The following is a 17,500-nucleotide window of genomic DNA, read 5'->3' as shown; positions in this document are numbered from 1 at the left end:
GTCACTCCAACAGATGAGTTGAACTTCCAATGCAGCCAACAGACGAGCTTGTCGTAGAGACACCGACACGCTGCCATCAGTAACGAAGCCACTCCAACATATGAGTCGAACTTCCAACGCAGCCAACAGACTAACTTTGTTGTAGAGACACCCACACGCTGCCATCAGGAACGATGAGTCGAACTTCCAATGCAGCCAACAGACGAACTTTGTCGTCATGACAGCCCACATGTTGCCAATGGAGATGAAGCTACACCACAGACAAGGAGATCCCCAACCTCTTTGTCAAGACCAACAGGTAAGCAATACCTGCAGCTGCTCCATACTGACCCCTCGAAGTTGTGCTACTGACTGACTAAAATCAGGCATCGTACGGCAGACGTCAACTCACTTTACCCCAAAGAGAAAGAAGAACAGGTTAATGGTTAACAGGTAAACAATAAGGAACAAGCGGATTACGATTGTTCTAACAAATTAACCTGACAGGATCATAAATGGCCTCACTGTCAACATGATTTTTCTTCTTTCCTGTCTGAAATAGCATAACAATCATAATTTGCTTAGATAAAATGTCTCCAGTTTCTTCTATTTTATAAAAAGCAAAAGACCTCAATTTGTGTTTAATTTTTGGTTCTTCTCTTGTATATATATATATATATATATATATATATATATATATATATATATATATATATATATATATATATATCAGAATTCAGAGGTCATATTGCTAATAATTGTGACAGGTGCTGAAGGCTGTGCGTAGCACTCTGCTGGACATGAATCTTGCAATTGAAGGCACCATCATCATGAGTCCAGCATTGAAAGATACGCTCGATGCCATGTACGATGCGCGAGTCCCTGAACATTGGAGGAAGGTCAGTTTTACTTAGTCCTTGTTGATTATTGATATATTGAGGTTGTTGCTTCTTTAAATTTTCGTTTTCATATCCGTCACCTTATTTCGCAATATAAATATATGGAAATTCGGTATATTTACCAGCATTACTTAACGAAACTCCTGTAAATGTACTATGAAGGGCGTTACGCAGTCACTGGAATAAAGTTTTCATTGTGAGATTTGCTAGTTGCTGTTGATTTCTCTGGAAATGTAAAGTCGTGGTTTTCAACTCTCAGAGGTAAATGATTGCCTTCAAAGATAAAAGAATTTCTCCATGTACATGTCTCCATACAATGATAAGCATGTAGCCTTGAATCTTTCCATGCATTCTTGATCGTACATTTGTTTAGTTTCAAATTTGGTGCATCTGTTTCTTCCATTTCAAGTACTAAAAGTTGTCAACTGAACTGTTATGTATTTAGCCCTTGGTTGATGACAATCATTCCTATTAAGTAAATTACAGGATTCTGCGAGAAAATAGAAAGATTGTAAAACTGGTATTTCAGGGCAGAAGATAAGATAAAATGGCAGTTACAGATGGGCTAGAGTTCATTACATCTGGCTTACCTATTCCACATTGCTTTTACAGGTATCCTGGGAATCTTCTACTCTCGGCTTTTGGTTTACAGAGCTTCTTGAGAGAGATGTCCAGTTCCGAAAATGGTACATGCTAGGAAGACCGAAGTGTTTTTGGATTACTGGGTTTTTCAACCCTCAAGGTTTCCTCACAGCCATGAGACAGGTGGGCATATTATGAGAAACTTTTCATACAGGTAACAACAGCTGAAGCACAATGGCCGGACATACTAGTAAATGATCGTTCCCAAGCACCCTTGCAACCCACATATGTAGTGAGAGAGCAAGGCAAAGGGCTCCTCGTTCACATGAACCAGTGCAAATCTTTCATTAAGGAGGCGGATACTAAACCAAAGAGTAATGTGGTGGAAAATATTAAAGCAACAAGGGAAATCAGAATGAGATTGAATTGAAGGGGCAATTCTCCGCAACTGGGCGATAGCATGTTGCAGCTACCAAACTTAAATGACAGAAGGAAATTAAGTTTATTGGGAAGTTTACTTGATCTTGAAAGGTGAGTTCCCTTGGGAGTGTCAACTCTCTTGGCAATATATATATATATATATATATATATATATATATATATATATATATATATATATATAAATGTGTGTGCGTGTGTTAAAGGCACTAGAAATGTTAGTAATTGAAATAAGGTTCAACGGACTTTATCGCCAACAGATTGGAATGTGTAGCAACACAGTCGCAAGTGCTTTGGGAAACTTCAAGACATTAGCAAATTTCTCAGGTCATTAGGCAGAAAAGCAAAAAACTGTTGGACTTACAATTACTGATATTTACAATGTATTTACAATTACTGGCCTATAGCAAATTTCTCAGGTCATTAGGCAGAAAAGCAAAAAACTGTTGGACTTACAATTACTGATATTTACAATGTATTTACAATTACTGGCCTACATTGTGGAATAATGAAAAACAATTTCTCACATCATTGAGGCCCAATGCAACCTTGCAGTCTTCGCACACCCAACGGGATCTGCGAATGTGGCCCTTCCCTGAACAAAACTTACATGTTTGCCTTTCGTCCACATGCTCTGGCATATGCAGAGAGGTGGCATCCTGGCGGGACTCTATGGAAGACACAATTGCACATTGGTCCCGCTTAGGTTTAGGCACATCTCTTGTTCCAAGGGAAGCCCTGGTTACCTTGCTGATGGGGGTCTTGAAGCTGACCAGCCAAAAACAGATTTTAAGGCGGAACTCCTTGAGGGGCATAGGCTTGCACTGCAATGCCAAACAGTCTCTCTTGTAAAGGATCCAGGCATTGCAGATAATCAAGTCCAGTATGTAAGCAAATAGCCTCATATAGTACTGCTTTGCTTTGAACGGGTCTTGTAGAGATGGACCAACATGTCGCTCTTGTCAATGCCACCCATGCATTGTACTTGTTGATAACATTTGGACATTGCACAGGAACCTTCTTCTTTGTTTCCTTGTCATACCTCTCCACTTCACAAACAGGCTCCACACCAACATCAGTGGATAAGATTGTGGCAATGCTGTTTGTCCCTCCACCTGGCGACAAGGATGCCATCAGAAGAGATGCAGTCAAGTGTGCTCCTGGGTACCGAGTTCTTGGTCATGTCCTTGACAGACTGCAGGGGTAGATAGCCAACTCTGTTGTCCCTGGCAGTGCCCACATACCAGCAACTATACTGTGACCTCAAGTACTCAACCAACATTATACTTGTGAAGTAGTTGTCAGCATACAAAGTGGAGTTCTCTGGGTCCTTGAGGGTCTTGACCAAGGCAATAACAAACTTGTTAGCGACTGGCAACTTCTCCCCCTCTTAAGACAATGATGTGTGGTGGATCTGAAATGTAGTTCCCCCCTGGTACATGAGAATGTCATGGATAAATCCATCCACACTGGAACGGCAGAAGAGTTTGAAGCCCCACTTGTTCGGTTTCTTGGCTACATATTGACAAAGGTTACCCACCGTGGTGCCCTTGTATGCAACCATAACCTCATCTATGGATTGCATAGGAGTCTCTGCAACATTCAAGAACTCCCTCTTAACCTTAGTGAAGAGGGAACACACCTTCAAGAACCAGTCCCGTGATCCTGCTGCTTGGCCGTTGTCACTGAAGTGGAGGTTTGAACGGATTGCCTTGAAATGGTTCCTGGACATATACTCAGCAACTTGAGGCACCCTCGTCTTGACAGCCCAGTAGTCCACTATGCTGGGCAAAGGCATAAGTCCCATGTACATGATGAAACCCAGGAAAACCATAAACTCGGATTCAGAGAGGTTGAAATTACTGACCACATCCCTCTGCTTCGAGTACAGGTTACTTAGTCTACTGACTGGGATCACAAAATCAGCAAATACTTGGTTAGCAATGGTGCAGAAGTTTTGTCTTTCTCCCCCCCCCCCCCACCGTTTTCTTTTACTACATCAATGACCCAGACTTTAGTCAGCAGTTAACCTTGACTGTGAAGCGGAAAGAGTGGTTTTTCTTCCCGTAGAATCAAGAAACATTTATTTTGAATATAACTATGTGTTGGGGATTGGTATATTTCTTGTTGTTGTTGGTGGTTTTGTAAGGGAGACTTGGGAAATATTATTGATGTTATTGAGATTGGGTCGAATCCTGAATACTTAGGGTTTCTGTAAGAGAGACAAAATGGTAGAAGCAGATAATAGTGATCACACTCTGTTGCATAAAGTCACTAAGGTTGCAGTGGGGGTCACCCTTTTTGGAGTATTGTTGATGGCATTCTTTTTCAGCCAGTGCATATTTTTATTGAAGGAGTTAAAGATTTTTAAGATGCCAAGAAATTAAAATTGATGCAGAACTGTTCACATAGGCAAAAGCCTTGTTGGATTTCGATAGAAGGGACTTGGTACATCACTGCTGAAGTTTTCAGTACACAAAATACCGGTAATGGACCAAACTTCAAGCATTTCTAAGGACAGCCTATAGAACGAACGAAAGGGGGTATGGTGAGAGACCTGAGAGGTTTCTGCAAAATTAGAAAAGATCAGAAAACCATGGGTGAGCATAGCTCTCAGCTTTTTGACACAGAGGGAGAATGGATACAGAAATTGAAAAGTTCCCCATGGACAAATGGTAATAAGATCTCCTTTGATAACTTGTACAGATTGTTGCATTTTTGTCAGCTTCTACATGATGTCCCAGACACCATTGTAGATGGCTTTGATGAAAAGATTGAACCTATATGTGGACAACACATTTTTTAGTGGGGCCGATCCAAGGAATTCAGTACAAAGGGGTTTAAGTTTTCCTTCTCCCTGATTGTGTGCAAAATTGGAATATAAGAGGGATCTATGGATCCAGGGCAACAGCTGCATTGTTTCAGTTGTAATAAGCAAAGGCACACAAAGAAACTATGTAGAGTCAAATATTGTGGCTTATGCAAAAGTGTAGATCACTTTTTGTGGTCTTGTCCGAACCAGAAATGGAGGCATGCAAAACCTACACCTCAGAACTCTGGGAGTTCTAATACAATACAAGAACTTCCCAAGCAGGTCACTCAAAGAAACAAAGAGACTGGCCAAATTTTTGGAAACACGATCAACAAAATGGATACAGAAGATTTGCACATGGTATTGTGGGGGATGTTATGGAGGAATGAAATGGTAGTTACATTTGACAACGTCTTCGAGGGTTGCATGAGAGAGAGAGAGAAAAGCAAGTGAGTAAGTAAGAGCATCGTTGGGTTGTTTGTAGTTGTCAGGAATAATTGAGAGTTTAAATGTTTTCCTGTGTTGATGTGTCGTGTTCGTGTTTGGTGTTGCTGTATGGTTGTGTGAAAGTGCGTTTGGTTTTTCTGAAGAGTGTGAGTGAACAAGCTATCAAGAGAGAGAGAGAGAGAGAGAGAGAGAGAGAGAGAGTGTAAGTGGTGGATGGATAGTTAATGAGTGGTTTACTTGTTGCGTCATCATCTAGTCTGCTGGAGCAGTTGCTGGGTAAGTCCGTCAGTCAGTCTATGATCAGAGTCTGTGATGGAGAGTTTGTTGATGGACAGTTGGTTTTCCCAGATAGTGGTCTTGGCATTGGGCTTGTGAATTCCTGTGGTGTTTTATGTGAGTTATTGTAGTTGTGAGTTGTTGAGCATTGTTGTTGGGGAGTTGTTGTGGTTTTTTTATGTTGTTTGTAAGTAATTGTGTATGGACTTGTAGTGCTGTTGTTTTGATGTTGTTGGTATTTGTCTGCGCAGTGATTCGTTGAGCTGTTGAGTTGTTGTGCTGTTGTAGTACTTGTTGAGTTGTTTTGTGCTGTGATTTCCGGCAGTTGTTGTGTCTCAGCGGCTGTACAAAGCAGGCAGCTCAGATTCTCACCTTGAAGACAGTCATGTCAGGTGAGTACATGAATCTGAGAGTTTTGTTTGTCCTGTCAGTAAATAGTATCGTAAAGGGGAAAGCGTGGTTGAGGGAACATTGATAGTCAGTACGACTAAAGTAACTGTGGACAGAGAGAGAGAGAGAGAGAGAGAGAGAGAGAGAGAGTGTCGTTGGGTTCTTTATAGTCGTCGGGAATAATTGAGAGTTTGAATGTTTTCACGTGTTGATGAGTTGTCTTCGTGTATGGTGTTGCTGTGTGGTAGTGTGTAAGTGTGTATGTGTCTTTTTTTTAAGAGTGTGAGTGAGAGAGCTATCAAGAGAGAGAAAGAGCGTAAGTGGTGGATGCATATTTAACGAGTGGTTAGCTTGTTGCAGGATTTTCTAGGTTGTCTGCTGGCGCGGTTGCCGGGTCAGTCAGTTAGTCGTCTATGATCAGAGTCTGCGATGGACTGTCAGTTTTCCCTGATAGTGGTCTTGGCACTGGATGGTCAGTTGTATTGTATGTTTTCTGAATTTGTTTGATTTGCTGGTGATATGAAGTTTATTGCGCTTGTGTGTTGGAAGGTTGTTAAGCTTGTGAATTCGTGTGGTGTTGTATGTTGTATTAGTGAGTTGTTGAGTGTTGTTATTGGTGATTGTTGTGTTTTCTTGTTGTTGTTTGTAAGTAGTTGTGTATGGAATTGTAGTGTTGTTGTTTTGATGTTGTTGGTATTCGTCTGTGCAGAGATTTGTTGTGTTGTTGAGTTGTTGTGTGGCTGTAGTACTTGTTGGGTTGTTTTGTGCTGTGATTTCCGGCAGTTGCTGCATTTTGGCGGCTGTACCCATCTGACAGCATAGATTTTCGCCTTGAAGATGATCATCTGGTGAGTACATGAATGTGAGTTTTGGTTTTGTTTGTGTCTGTCTGTAAACCAATTGTCCTGTCGGTAAAGTGTGGCTTGGGGAACATTGATGGTACGACTAAAGTGACTGTATGGAGATTTGCTTGCTTTCTTTGCTTGATTGTGATTCCGCCACACTGTGAAGATCCCAACTTTTATTGATACGAGAGCATCAGTTAATTTAATTGGCCATAATCTATATCAGTCCATGTTCTCCCAATACCCTTTGAAACCCTCAACAGAGATGGTGTGTGATGTGCAAGCCCTTTGGTTTTGTAAGAGAGTGGTTCACTCTGGGTGATCGGGTGTTAATAGAACCATCTTTTGTTATAAAAGGGGATGCGCTGGGCAACAGACTTTTGTTGGGCCATCATGCATGTAGGAGACACAGGATATCGGTCCATACCAATATTGGCAAAACTGCTGGGATACCAGGTGTCTCTAATCCATATGAGGGTGTACGTAGAAATGAGGTAAATAATGATATTTAAGTTAATATGGGGATATTGTTGATATTGGTAATACTGGCAGTAATGTTCGCGGCGATATTGGTCATTTCAATGGTGATATTGGTGATTATAATGGTGATATCGGATAATAATGCTGATGATAATGATGGTATGGTTAATAGCGGTGGTATTGATAACAGTGGTGATAATGATACTAACATTCGGGTTATAGTTGAAGGTAGGGGTGATACATATATAAATATAGGTGAATGTAGAACATGGGGTGAAATAACCAGTCACAAGAGGGTGCTGTGTATGATGGTCGTATTGAAAAGGATTTTAGAGGATGTTATTCTAAATCCAGGTACAATGATTATGGTGAAAGTCAGGTTAAGGGAAGTGAAAATGCCCAAAGAGGTGTGTATAACTGAAGGTAGCAATAAACTAAAAGGTGTTATTAGCACAGTGTTGGTAAGCAAGGTATCGAACACAGATGTTACAAGGGTGGAATTGTTAAATTGTAATGATACAGTTAGGAAGTATCAGAAGAATACTTATGTGGTAGACCTCCAGGACTGGAGTGGGGATAGTGGTTCAGTGGCCATTGTAGAGGGGGAAACTGAGTTTTCAGAGGCAGAAATGTGAATAAGGAGGAAGATCTTTAAAGATAAGCTAACTGAATTTGGAGATATTGTGGCATTAAAAGGGGATTAGTTAGGGATGACTAAGGTGTTAGAACATAAGGTGGATTTAGAAGAGGGGACCAAACCCATTTTTATTCCCGTGTACTGTATACCCCACAAAATCAAGGAACAGGAAGGACCATTCAGTTTGAGCATATGTAGATTTCCGAAAACTGAATAAGAAAACAATTCCTGACCATTTCCCGGTCGCTTGCATAACAGACTTATTTTGTGGAAATTGAGGGACTTAGGATATATTCTTCAAAAGACCTTATGCAGAAGTGTTTGCAGGTCCCTCTTAGTGAAGTTAGTTGGGAATCTACCGCATTCTCACTGCCTAAGGGGCATTTCAAGTTTACGCAGATGCCTTTTGGTTTATCAGGTAGCCATATGACTTACGAGGTTGGTGAACACAGTATTGCATGGGCTATTGGGCAGGAATGTCATTGTGTACATGGATGTTATATTGATTTCAACAGATTCGATCAGGCATCACATGGCAGTGCTCAAGGAAGTTCTTAGGAGACTAAGATTAGTGAGCTTGAAAATTAAGTTAGCCATATGTGACTTCTTGAAGAAGTAGATTACTTATGTAGGTCATGTCATATCTAAAGTGGGAGTTACAGTAAATGACGATAAAGTCAATGCAATTGTAAATTTTCCTGCCCCTAAGACAAAAACAAGTTAGGGGGATGGTGGTGTTCTTTAGACTGTTTGTGAAAGGTTTTTCTATTTTGGCAGATGCTTTAGCAGATGTGTTGGGAGAGGATATTAAATTTTCTTGTCGGAAGCCGCAACAAGTAGCTTTTCAGAAAAATATGGATTCATTGAAGAATACCCCAGTCCGAAATTTCTGGATTTCAGTGAACCTTTCACACTAGTGACTGATGCTAGTCAGGAGGATATAGGTGCTAGCCTTATACAGAAATTTGAAGGGAAATTCCATCCAATAGGTTATTATTGCAGGAAATTTAAGTCAGAGGGTAACAACAGAAGGTAGATAAGGAAGCCCTTGCAATATTATCAAGATTAGTTCATTTCAAAATGTTGTTAATGGGGAATAAAGTAGAAGTTTTACTGAAAACAAACCATTATTAGATCTTTCTAATAAGCCACATCTATTGCCCAGAAGAGCCAGTTAGTTCCTAACAATTCGAGGTTTTGATGCAAAGCTCAAATACATAGTGAGCAGACACAATGTGGTAGCAGATTCGCTTAGTAGAACTTTTTATGAGACGGTAGGATTTCAAGTCGGGTGGTTACTGGTGATTCAGTACAGTGGGATTTCAGTCTCAGTGCAAAGACAAGATGAAGATGAAATTTTGGCGGATGCAAAAGCGTTTCTTATAAGTGAATTGGTCAGGAAAGGTTATAAGTTGCCTTTTTCAGATTTGGAATTAGAGGGTAATCTATTGGTTACGAAAATTTAAGATAAATTAAGGAAGAGTGAATATAAAGGGGATATGACACATATCATGACTCTGAAAGTCCTAATTCTAGTGGTCTTAGATATAGTTCATTGCAAGTTTGGTAGTCCACATTTGGGGGTGGAAAAGACGTATAATGAGAAATGCAATAAATATATTTGCAAGAATATGTGGGCAGATGTGGAAAATTTTAAGAAAAAACCTACAGTGTGCAATGCTTGCAAACCTGCAAGGGTAACTTCTTGCAAATTAGGGTTATATCTAATGCCAAGTAGAACCTTTCAAAGGGTGCACATGGATATCTTGGGGAATTTCTGTGAATCAGGGTATGGCTACAGGTACCTATTGAGGTAATAGATGAACTGACGAGGGTAGGGAAAATTTTCCCATAAAGCATAAAACAGCAGAAGAAGTGGTTTTGTTGACTGATAATGGTAGGGAATTTGTGAATAAGACCTTAGAGTGTCTGGCAGAATTTATAGGAATACAGAAAGTAACAATTCTTCCATACAGACCAGAAGCTAAGGGGTTACGTGAACGAGTAAACAGAAAAGTGCCCAAGGCATTCCGTAAAACTATTGGCGGCAACGATAGGAACCGGGATAGATATATAAATACAGTTAGGCATAACATTAATACTATGGTTAGTGACTCTATTAAAATTGTCTCCATTTCAAGTATTATTTGGTTTGCCAAGCACATTTGGTTTGTTGCCTATACCTTCTCGTGGGGCGGACACACTTAAGTCTCTATGCACAAGAGAGACATGATTGTCTCAGCCGGAACCTCGAGCTGAAGAGACGAGAAATGGTGGAGAGAAGGAATGTTAAAGAGGATGTTACAGTTGCTGTTGGGAACAATGGTTAATGTGAGAAATTAATTAAATTATACTAAGTTAGGTCCAAAATTTGAGGGTCCTTTTAGTATTATTGAAGAAAAGAGAAGAAACAGGTTTTCAGTCTTGGATGAAAATACAGGTCTGTCTAGATTAACACATATATTGAAGATCAAGAAGACAGGAATGTGGTAAGATTGGAAATTGCGCAGTTATGCTTTTTGTTTTTGTTTCTTCTCTGTGTTTCACGAATGGACGATGAAATGCGGAATACAGACCCCTGTAGAGTTTTATGTTTGTGTTAGTCTTATTTAACACTATTATTTCTATTTTTTTCTATTTTACTATTTTTTTACTATGCGCAACTGCGGCGATGTGGCGTAAATATCTAGGGTAATTGTTGTAATAATGGAATAATTTGGGTGAAATAATGTGGGAAAATACCGTGGAGTGAGAGATATTTGGAGAGTTTTTTTTTGGCGATAATAATTTGCGATATCCTTTGGTGTTGGTGACTTTTGGTGATAATTTTTGGTGGTGTTCATTTTTTATGTTGATTTTGGGTGGTATTCATTTTTGGTGATGCTGATTTTTTGGTGGTGTTTATTTTTTGGTGATGTTGATTTTTAGTAGTGATGAATTTTGGTGATGTTCATTTTTGGTGGTGTTGTTTTTGGTTGTATTCCAGGGTTTTATGGGGCAGTGGTTGTGGTTTTATGGTTTCTTGTGATTTGTAGTTTTATGAGGTTGTATTCACCGGTGTTATTTTGGTGGTTTATGATTGGTATTTTGTGGTTTGTGGCTTTCTGAAGTTATATACTGAAGTGTGGTTTTCTTTGGTGTTATATTTTGGTGGTTTAGTGTATCTAACCTGAGGCAGGGTGTTTTATATTGGTGGTTATATAATGGAGGGATATATTTTTGCTAATAGTTCTGATTAAAAGTTAGCGAGGATTTTCTTTTGAGAATTAATGAGGTTCTGTGGTTTTGGTGAGGATTTATTTTGAGGTTAATGGTGACTTCAGGGTTTATGAGGTTAGCTAGACCGGGGGATGTAGCTGTTTGCGGTTTTTTTGGAATAAGCAGGACGTTTGGTGCTCACAATGTTGAGTCAGGCCTGTGCAGAGGTCGGGGAGGGGGCGGTTTAAATTTAAACACCCCGTCCAAAATCTGGAAGTCCATGTTTCTCTGTGACTATCCTTTTCATTGAACTGCAAGTCAAGAGTAATAAATAACAATCTCTTGTTTTTTATAGTCCTTTTTATAGTTATTTTTTTTTTTTTTTTTTTTTTTTTGTTTGTTAAACATCAACATCATTATTTAATAGTAGGAGAGGGATAATAGGAATATGATATAGGGCACCATATTTGTAAATTATTTTAGTAGGAAAACAATCATTTTAAAGCTGTGGTACGATAATGTGGTCAGAGAAATTTGACAACACTACAGACTTTTGAAATTTGCATTGTCACTTTGTCACTCACATGTGTAGTACCGTCAGGTCATTCTCACTGTTCAGAATGTGTTACATTTTTTACACACACACGGTCGGATCTTGATGGGTAAGAGATATCAGGGAATTCGTAAAAGGATGCTAACTGCATTCTCCAGTACCCAAAAATATTTTTCAAAACGCACAAACGGGATGAAGTTTGGCTGTGCTGATTGCACCAGCTAGGCTGGCGACGGTGGTAACATTTCAAGCTTGGGTGGATGTCAGAGCTCCCACTTATGGGGATTCAATCCAAAGCCAAAGAGTAGCTCCTATAGGAGTAAAACTGTTAAAATTCTAAGGACTTTCTTTCAAAGTAACTTGAATTTTATTTCTAAAAGTTATCCACAGTGACTCACAGGCTAGTTTCATTAATATAGGCCTAGTGCATGCATGTTTCACCAATTATAACATAGAAATAATGTTTAAGAGAGAAAGACCATAAACTAGATTTAAAAGAATTCGCCTATATCAGGGTAAATTCACTATAGAACTCGCAAATTTAAATCTATTGACCTTTATTCTTAGGCCTACGTATCGATATCAAATCACTTATAGTCCATATATAACTATAATAGTGATTGCAGTTTCTCCTTTTCATTTCCAATTTTTTTTTTTTTAATCAGATACATACTCTAGAATGTTTATTTATCATTGTCTTTGGTTAAGTATATAACATAACAACAAATAAAAGTAATATGCATGCTATTGTTAACATATTAAATCAATCAATCAATAAAACTGAACAAATATTTTTGAATTTCAGTACAAATTTTCAACATTATAAGTAAAATTCTGTTAACTAAAGTAAGTACTTTGAATAACATCTCATCGGGCAAAACGGCATAGAACGCAAACCCCATTTTTCTTCTTAATATAACTAAAATAACATTTTCACGTATTTCATCTTGTATATACCTATATATGCAATGACATTTATGGGAAAAAGGTCCTGTTTTGGGGGTAAAAGACCCCCCCCCCACCCCTCCCAATAAAAATAACTCTGGGTACGGGCTTGAGAGTGGTGTCTCGGATGAGACTACTGCCGATGTTTTCCTTGAGAGTTGGATACTCACAGGGTTTTTCTTCTCTCTGACATTTTCTAGGCTGAAATTTCGTTGTGAGGAGGAATTTAAGGAGTTATTCGTGGATTGCTGCTGATGTTTGTGGTGGTAATTTGTGTGTGTGATGCAAACCACGTTTGGTAAAATGGTGAATTATTATTTTTATTTATTAGGGGAAATCTGTAACAGGGATTAAGTGGTATCAGTGGATGAAGTGTTATTTTTAGAGAGGTTGTAGACTTTATTATGGGATACATAACATATAAATAAAGGTCAAACTTTATATTTGCTGGAGATTAGTTGTATAAACATTACGGGGTTTAGTGGTGTACATATCAGATAAGGGGTTATTTGTTGAGTTGCCAGTTAGTGATGAAAGGTTTTCCATTATTTTAAAGGGGTCGATGGATAGAGACCATATAATTTACTATGAGGTTGGGTGTGTGTTAGTTTATGACAGATACGTGTGTGAAAGTAGGATTTTCTTTCTGAAATACATAGACTTTCATAGACTTGTCAGGGTGTCAGTTAGAATTTGATCATGATGAAATACGGACACACAATGACTTCAGAGAATTCCTAGACTCATATCGAGTGGTGGCAACGAAAACAACTTAGGATCTACTGTGCCAGATGTGGTCTTCACCATGGGCGACGAGGTCACAGATTACTATAAGCACAGAAAATCTTTGCTGGCTGTGTGGAGTCGGCTCAGGATGATTTCTGGGGCTAACCAGGGATCTACGATAATTCTGCGGGGCGGGTGCGGGAACCACTTGCACATATGGGAGTCACGGATTATTCAAGTTCAGCCATATAGGAGGTAGTTACGGTTCCTCCATTGGAAGATGACGAATCTACAATTCATTGACAAGGATGTTTATGATACACCTACTACATGGGAGACACGAAGTGGTGAAAGTCCAGCCTACACTAGAAACAGTTATGGACCCTAACCTAGAGGAGGATGGAGAGGATGATTTTATTCTTCAGAGAACGTTACACAGTTCCAGGACAGTGAAGAAGATACGAAAGATCGATGGTTTGGTGAAGTTCAGGAGGTTTTAAACAAAGTACCAGGGCAGGATAAGCTGATAATATTGGGAGATATGAATGCTAAAGTAAGTAAAGAAATAGCAGCTTTTACGGGAACTATAGGCACACATAGCTTACATGAAAATGGTAATGACAATGGGATTAGTCTAGCAAGACTTGCCACAGAATACAGTTTAGTAGTAGGAGGCACTCTGTTACACAAAAAAAAAAAAAACATAAGGGCACTTGGCTTTCACCTGATGGAAATACAACCAATCAGATTGATCACATTTTAGTGAAAAGGAAATTTAGATCGGCGCTGAAGGATGTGAGAGCATACCGGTACGGAGAGCGGATTTTGATTCAGATCATTACATGGTGGCAGCAAAAATACGTATAAAATTAACAACGAAGAGAATGAATGGAGGGCAAATAACTAAGATAGATACTGAGAAACTGAAGGAAGAAGAAACAAGATTGCAATATCAGGTTGAAGCAGAGAACAGATTTGCAGTATTAGAGCTGGATGATGATGTAAAACTGGAACCAAGAAAGCCCATAGTTGGAAGCAGCAGAGAGAGAGAACTGTTGGCACGGAGGGGAGGGCGATGGTTTGATGAGGAATGCAGAGAGGCAGCCCAAAGAAGATGAGAAACAAGATTAAAATGGATAAAGAATAGGGGAAATGCAGAGAGGAGAAGGATATAACAAAGGCAAGGAATGAGGCATGTTGGCCTCGACGAAATTAGTGCAAAACTACTGAAGTATGGAGGAAGACAATTACAAGAAGCAATGACAACAATTGTGATTGGAATTTTGAGAAGGGAAGAAATGCCTGAAGAATGGGAGGAGGGGCTGTTTGTGCCAATTCACAAGAAAGGTGATAGAACGGAATGTGGGAATTATAGAGGCATTTGTCTCTTAACTGTTGGATAGAAGATTGTGGCTAAACTATTATAGAATTGACTGAAGAGACACAGTGAGACCGTAGTAGGGGATTATGGTTATTTTTTAAGATCTATTTATGCCTCTAATTAAAAAAAAAAAAAAAATTAGAGTTTTGTGGCCAAACTGAAATATCTATCCCTGGATATGAGACTAATTTGGCCAATCTATTGGTTTTATAATTATTCTTATAAGTTTCACTTTGTACCCTCCAGAATGTTGGTAATTCAATATAAACAGCCAAAAACTCGCACCAAAGATCCTTCTCACTATTGCTACTCAGTCTCCACTGAGATGATTGATCATTGACTATACAACCGCTGCATTTTCTCATTAATTACCAAGGCTGACATTACGATACAGTACGGCTGATATTTAGTCTATATGTATGGTACGGAACTACAGTATGAAAATTTTATGAAAGTACGGTACGGTACAATTCATGTAAGGAAATGGGCAAAATTCCGTACCGTACTGTACCTTTAGCTTGGATGTATCGCTACTACTGCATATTTGACCGCTTCAGTGACTGCACAAATAGATCACTAAGGTACTTAGCAATTCAATTTGTAACATACCAAGTATATATGTGGGTATGTCTAGAATTCCTTAATTAACATGCACATGTCTGTGCATAATTCTTGAAGTAACACGTTTTTCTATTTATTGATATCATTATCATCATTATTATTATTGTTAGTAGTACCAGTAGTAGTTCTATTGTAATTAGACATTACTGGTAGTAGTTATTACTAATTTAACCATAAGCATTGATATGATTTCTGTTATTTTTAATATCATTATCAACATCATCACTATTATTATTATTATTATTATTATTATTATTATTATTATTATTATTATTATTATTATTATTATTATTATTATTATTATTATTCCGACAACTGAATATATACACATGTACATATAAAATCCATTTGCTAATTTACACCTGTTAACATTGAAATTTTCATAAAGAGGGGATTTTGCTGACGTAGATTGAGTTTGCTTATAGTATAATTAAAGTACGGAATTATGGCATATTATTTTTTCCGTACCGTATGGTAAGGATAATAATTGAAGGAACGTTATTATAGCCATGGACGAAGTAAGGGAAAAACATCCTGTACCGTACTACCAGCCTTGTTAATGACTGAACATCTAGTTGGTCCTTAAAGGTCACTCTAGATTTGATCTCCAGAGCATTATGGCATTTCTTTTAGTGCTGGTTACTTACTGGTTGATCCACCCAGACAACCAATGCAACAGTTACATACAGGAACATAACACAGATAGGAGGATAGAAAATTGTAATGTTCTGTGAACTTTTAGGCAAGCATCCTCATGAAGAATTTTGAGACGTTCAAGACACATTCTAGAAAATCAAACATTAATCTATAGGATTCATCATATCCCCGGTTTTTGCTGTAAACTGTTCAATGTTACTCTTCTCTTTACTTTGTTTTGTCTACTAAGTGATTACATGCACTGTTGCAAAAGTTTTACAAATTTGGTAATGAAACCCATCACGAATATTTTTTAACCAATGCCCTTCTTTTCCTGGTGAGATTTCTATATTTTTTGTAGAAACATTGAAAACTCTTGAATATGTGTATATCAATTTACCAATACTCTCAGGCAGATATTTTGCTCTGCATGGAGAGTCTCCTCAGTGTGAGTTAGATATGTATCCTAAAATAAATGTCTGTTTTGGTTGGCAGGAAGTAACTCGTCAACACAAGGGCTGGTCTCTCGACTGCGTGATTCTTCAGAACTTGGTGACTCGTTTTAATAGAGAAGAAATCCACGAACACCCACCAGAGGGAGTTTATATTTATGGCCTCTTCTTGGAAGGGGCTTCTTGGGATCGAAAGCAGTGTCGTCTTATTGAGTCAAGGGCTAAGGTATTGATATACTTATACAAATGAGTTTCTCCTTAATTGAGTTCTGAACTGTTTATAGAATTCCTTAAACATTTATTGATATTATTCCACCTGGTAAATAATTAACCAAAATTAGAGATTTATAATGGCTCTGCTATTGGCAGTAGTGGTAAGTAAAAAACGGCTTGTGAATATTTACCATTGAGAAAAAGAGAAGAATATGATAAGGCTCCACAAATTTATAGATTTTACTTATCTTCTATATCAATACTGAAATGTAATAAATGTTGGGGAAATAGAATGCAAGTGAATGGAGTGGTGTGTGACAAAAGAATGTCAAATGTACTAAAACTGAGGGTTTGCTGCACTGTAATCTGACCTGGGCTGGGTTCAGAAACCTGGACATTACAGAGAAGGGGGAACATAAGAAGGGGCAAGTATTAATGATGATACTAGGGGATTTTGGGATCTCACTTTGTGAGAGACTGAAAATGAAGAAATCACAAGTGACGAGGTTGTAAAGATTACTGATATGGTAAGATAGTCGAGATTGAGATGATATGGACTTGAGTAGGGAGGAAAGAGTGAAGATAAGTAGAACCTGTCAGGAGTAGATGGTACTATTGACCTCTTAGCTTAGGGATTGGAGTGGGAATGGAGAAGAAATGGTTAAATTAAAACAAATAATTTTGTTATCCACTTCAGCATTAGATGGTAATGGATTATTTTTGTCCTTGTAAGATTATTATGCCGTGTATGCAGAGTAGACCATGTTCCATTTCACGAAAAAGCTTTATATTTATATTCTTTTCTATTTGTATCTATTATTAATTTTCTGTCCTTTTAAAAAATTTGTATAGCAAAAGTAGAAAGATGTTTTCTTACTATGTGGAGTACAAGAACAATGAAATTCATTGTCGGGGGGAATTACAGTACTGCCTAAATCACATATTGGCGATTGAAGGCCGCTCACAATGTAATGGCTGGGTTTAGTCTTC

The 17,500-nt window shown here is 38.4% G+C and overlaps 1 protein-coding gene across 1 annotated transcript in view; it reads left to right on the top strand.

Annotated features, from left to right (window-relative positions):
- Nucleotides 1-17,500, top strand: part of LOC135212841 (dynein axonemal heavy chain 5-like) — a 281,888-nt gene that overhangs the window by 263,355 nt on the left and 1,033 nt on the right. Inside the window, 3 exon segments of the mRNA XM_064246609.1 lie at nucleotides 747-878; nucleotides 1,491-1,643; nucleotides 16,341-16,523. Of these exon segments, the coding sequence (XP_064102679.1) occupies nucleotides 747-878; nucleotides 1,491-1,643; nucleotides 16,341-16,523 (468 nt within the window).

Source organism: Macrobrachium nipponense, chromosome 41 (genome assembly GCF_015104395.2).
Source record: "Macrobrachium nipponense isolate FS-2020 chromosome 41, ASM1510439v2, whole genome shotgun sequence".
Classification (NCBI taxonomy): domain Eukaryota; kingdom Metazoa; phylum Arthropoda; class Malacostraca; order Decapoda; family Palaemonidae; genus Macrobrachium; species Macrobrachium nipponense.
This window is presented reverse-complemented; position numbering and strand designations above follow the sequence as displayed.